Source organism: Glossina fuscipes, unplaced genomic scaffold, assembly GCF_014805625.2.
Source record: "Glossina fuscipes isolate IAEA_lab_2018 unplaced genomic scaffold, Yale_Gfus_2 90, whole genome shotgun sequence".
NCBI lineage: Eukaryota > Metazoa > Arthropoda > Insecta > Diptera > Glossinidae > Glossina > Glossina fuscipes.
The window spans coordinates 436,676-441,305 of NW_023998444.1; the positions used below are offsets into that span (position 1 = coordinate 436,676).

Genomic DNA, 4,630 nt, shown 5'->3' on the forward strand with positions numbered 1-4,630 from the left:
CTGGCCAAGTATCTGTAAATCCCAAACAATGTGGGGCCACATTCTTTGAAAAGACGCTTTGTTGCCACTTTCAAGGCCATCGCGCAATGCATTGGAACTGGCCCAAGTATTTGTAAACGTTAAGCAGACAGAGGCCATATTCTTATCAATTAGTAAAAAAAAAAACCTTCACTACTCATGCAATTACATAACATTTTTAGCTGAACATCATAATCATGTATATACATATATATTTATTTGATAAATATAATCGCAATTATGAATCATTCTGAACCATGATATGTTCTGCCTAAGTAGGGGAAGGAAAAGAGCGGCATCTCGTTCTCCTTCTCGCCGCAACTCACGCTCACGCTCAGATTCTCCGTACCGATCCCGTGGCGTAAGACCTCGATAATTCTTAGATAACTTCACCCACGACGCTAATTAATTTATTGCTGTTGCTACGCCGTCCAGCTTGGAGTTTAGTGCTTTCAAAATTATTATTTTGACTTGATGGTGAAAGCAATAAATACAAAAAAAAAAAAAAAATCAATCGCGTTTGATTTGTTTTATTTGTCTTTTTGCGCCAAATAAATCAAGAACAGGGTTGTTATCAACTCAAAATCCCATCTGGGTGAAAATCGCGTAGCTGAAAGTTAGCTTTCGCCCATGTATTCGTTTTTGTCAAACAGGTGACTGTAGCATTATTATCAGACGATGTTGATTTTAACTTCGATACAAATATTTCACAGACTATATCTATTATTATTATTATTATTAATTTCGCCAAAGAAATTAATTCTAAGATTAACCTCTTAAAGCATTAGCATCTAAGGGTATATCTAAAAACTGTATTTATTGGCAAAATGATTCGCCATTGATTAAGATTCCTTTTTGTGTATTAATTTAAGGTGCAGGGTATACATAAACCGAAACAATTCAAAGTTTTTGATTTGTCTAAAAACATATGTTGGAGACGATGACTATATCTTTTTCAAAATTTTTTTGATATGATTTTTTTTAATTATTCACTTGTGACAATCGGCAGAGGAATAATTTTTTTTGTTTAGGTTTTTTTTTCGGAGAAAATTTTTTAAATTTGCTACATTCGAAAATGCTGCAATCATATATAGGTGTAGTAGTAAAGGTGCTTTTGATTGCGATCTTTTCCAGTTGCTGTGCAGCCAAGCCGTCTAGATCTCGCTTCACAAATTATACACATTATCGGCTACCAGAATCTTTAAAACCAGAGCATTACACCTTAAAGATTGTAACGTTACTAGATCCATTACATCTAACGTTTGTTGGTGAAGTCATTATCAGGTTTCAAGTTCTTATCGGCACCGGAAATATAACATTGCACGCTCGAAATCTTACAATCGATGAAAACAGCATAGAACTGATAAAATATGATTACGAGCAGTCAACGCGTTATGCCATCGATGCGGTCAGAGTCATGGACGAGCATGATTATTACATCATACATAGCTGCCTTGCATTGCTAAGGGGTGAAACATATGCGCTTAAGTTAGCGTTTAGAGGTCCACTAAATCAACTCTTACATGGTTATTATCAAAGCTCGTATATGGATAAAGTGACGAATGAAACCAAGTGAGTTTTGCTTTTTTTTCTCTGTTCATATTACATTTATGTTGTTAAGTAAATATATGCATTTGCTCTTTGTTTTTTTTTAGATGGATGTCGATTACTCAATTTGAGCCAGCTTATGCTAGGACTGCTTTTCCCTGTTTTGATGAACCGAATTTTAGGGCGAAATTTAAAATTTGGTTGGGCCATCAGGAATCTCTTGTTGCCCTAAGCAATATGCCTTTAGCTAAACAAGAAAAGATGTATTTGGGAAGCAATGAAACAGATAACTATGTTTGGAGCATTTTTGAGGAAACTGTACCTATCCCAACCTATTTAGTGGCATACTCTGTGAATAATTTCACTTACAAATTATCGGGTAATTATGGTGTGAAGTTTTATACTTGGTCTCGTCCGGATATTATCAATGAATGCGAGTTTGCCGCTCAAATAGCACCCGAGCTATATAAGTTTTTTGAGTCGCTTTTAGCAGTGCCTTTGCCTTTTACGAAAATGAATCAACTTTCTGTACCAAATTTTGGGGCTCTTGCTATGGAAAATTGGGGTTTAATTACTTATCGGGAGAGCTCGTTGTTATTTTCTTCGAATATCTCATCAGAAATGAGTAGACAGCGTTTAGCTGCGCTGGTAGCTCATGAATTAGCTCATCAATGGTTCGGTAATGCAGTAACTTTGAAATGGTGGTCAGATATATGGATGAATGAAGGCTTTGCTACATATATGTCCATTTTAGGCGTTCATCATTTAAATAGTAATTGGAATTATCTACAAGTCGAATCTATGAATAATATTTTAGATGTTTTTGAATATGATGCTCAAATCAACAGTCATGCGCTCACACAAGGAGTTAAGTCCACCGCTCAAATAACCGGACGTTTCGATTCACTCTCTTATAAAAAAGGGGCAATGCTCTTGCGTATGTTACACATGATCGTAGGTGACGACGCTTTTCTTAGTGGCATACGTCAATACTTGTCGAAATTCCTGTATACGGCTGATAATTACGGTAGTTTATGGAATAGTTTCAGCATAATGGCTCATACTTATCAGCGAAGGAATGACATAAAAGTAGTTTTACATTCGTGGACGTCACAGGCCGGCTATCCTTTAGTAAAAGTTATTCGAAATTATTCCAACGGTAATGCGTATGTTACGCAGCAGCGTTTTTTTTTAAATAGTTCACAGGCAAAAAATGCGACTAAACGATGCTGGTGGATACCAATAACACTTGCAAGTGCATCGCGATTAGAATTCTATAAGCTTAGACCATCATACTGGCTCGAATGCAAAAAAGATAAAGAAAATATAAATATAACATTGAACGATATGGCAGAGAAAGGCGATTGGATTATATTTAATGTGCAAATGTTGGGCTTATATAGAGTTACGTATGATGCAGAAAATTGGGCTTTATTAAATCGTACATTGAATAGTGATAAATATACGCAGATACACGTTCTGAATCGTGCTCAATTGATTGACGATTCTCTATCGCTTGCCTGGGCAGGCTATATTAATTATCGCATAACTTTGGATATATTAAACTATTTACAATATGAAAAAGATTATTTACCATGGCGAACAGCTTTACGTGGTTTCATCAAACTTGATAACATATTGAAGGGTTACGAGAAAACCTATAAACTTTTTACGGTAATTTTTCAAATAACTAATGAGTGAGTATTAATAGTAGTGCAATTATTATTATATTAATTCTTTTAGAATTTCCTCAAGTATCTTATACTACCTACCTATAATACGTTGCACGGTTTAAATAGTACTCAAGATGAGAAAGAAATTTCATATATTGATCTTATGCATAAAACGCAAATAAGTTATTGGGCTTGTCATCTGGAAATTGATGATTGCGTAAATGCAGCTAAACAATATTTCGCAAATTGGAAAATTTCAAATATAAATAAAATACCAATTAATTTAAGGTTAACTGTATATTCAACGGCAATCAAATATGGCAATCAAAGTGATTGGGAATTTTTATGGCAATACTTACAAGAATCAAATATAATCGTCTCCGAGCAGCGAACAATAATCCAGGCATTATCCTGTTCAAGAAATAAGACCACTTTAAGCAATTTTCTTGATTTGATGTTTAATAATACGAAATATATACATCGACAAGATTCTGCCGCTGCATTTGAAAGTATAGCACGAAATAAAATAGGTTTTCCTATTGCTAAGGACTACTTTTTCGAACACTTTGATCAGCTACGGGAATAGTAAGTCCCTATGCGTATATTTTAGTAAATTTTGTTTTTGAAATTTGTTTTATATTCATTTCATAGTTACGGGACCATCTCTAAGGATGTAATTAATTTAATTTTATCTTTAGCGAGACAAGTAGCATCAATGGAACATAACATTGGAATATTAGAGTTCCTAGCTAAGAAACGTGACATCTTTCAGCATTCATGGAGAACCATTTTAAGTGCTGTGGAAATCACACGACTGAACATTGGATGGGTTCATCGTTACCGTGCTACCGTACATAATAATTTAAGAAGACGAAATTTTAAACGTGCAAAAAATGCAACTCTTCGAAAATAACTATTAGGATACCGATGTGGTTTTTTATTTTTCTTTGCATATGCTATGGGCCAATCGATTTTTAAGGGTCTCTCGTCTTCACTTTATTCATGTTTTGTGTTATGATATATGATTTGATTTGCTAATGGCTTACATTTTGTGTATTTGAAATAAATATTTTTATGGGCACAAACTTCTTGGAATTGGTAATATTCTGACGGCTAAACTAAATATTTCGTACTGAGGTTCCAATGGCCACAGTCGATCTTAAGGTTAATGTCAGTTGAATCGACAAGAGGTGAAAATTACACAAAATGGGAGCCGATGACATGGGAAAGTTACGTTCGTCGAAAAGTACGTTAGTCAACGATGAATCTAAAATAAAAGTTTGATGCGTAGTTTAAGGGTCAATGATATACAATGTAAAGAGCCAAAAAGCGATTCTGAATTTGGTGACAATTGAGAGGGATTGAAAAAGCCAGTCCGAATTTGTTGCTAA

At 34.6% G+C, this 4,630-nt stretch overlaps 1 protein-coding gene across 1 annotated transcript; it reads left to right on the top strand.

Annotated features, from left to right (window-relative positions):
• The first annotated feature begins 1,507 nt into the window (after positions 1–1,507).
• LOC119638550 (aminopeptidase N-like) lies at positions 1,508–4,152 on the top strand. Its single transcript, XM_038035418.1, has 4 exons — positions 1,508–1,590; positions 1,674–3,240; positions 3,310–3,824; positions 3,891–4,152. The coding sequence occupies exons 1-4, from the start codon at positions 1,565–1,567 to the stop codon at positions 4,150–4,152; spliced, it is 2,370 nt and encodes a 789-aa protein (XP_037891346.1). The 5' UTR covers positions 1,508–1,564.
• Positions 4,153–4,630: the final 478 nt, after the last annotated feature.

Coding starts and splice junctions, on each gene's coding strand:
- LOC119638550 (XM_038035418.1), top strand. CDS start 1,565: ATGGATAAAGTGACGAATGAAACCAA. Junction 1,591..1,673: donor AAAGTGACGAATGAAACCAA/GTGAGTTTTGCT, acceptor GTTTTTTTTTAG/ATGGATGTCGATTACTCAAT. Junction 3,825..3,890: donor TTTGATCAGCTACGGGAATA/GTAAGTCCCTAT, acceptor TTCATTTCATAG/TTACGGGACCATCTCTAAGG.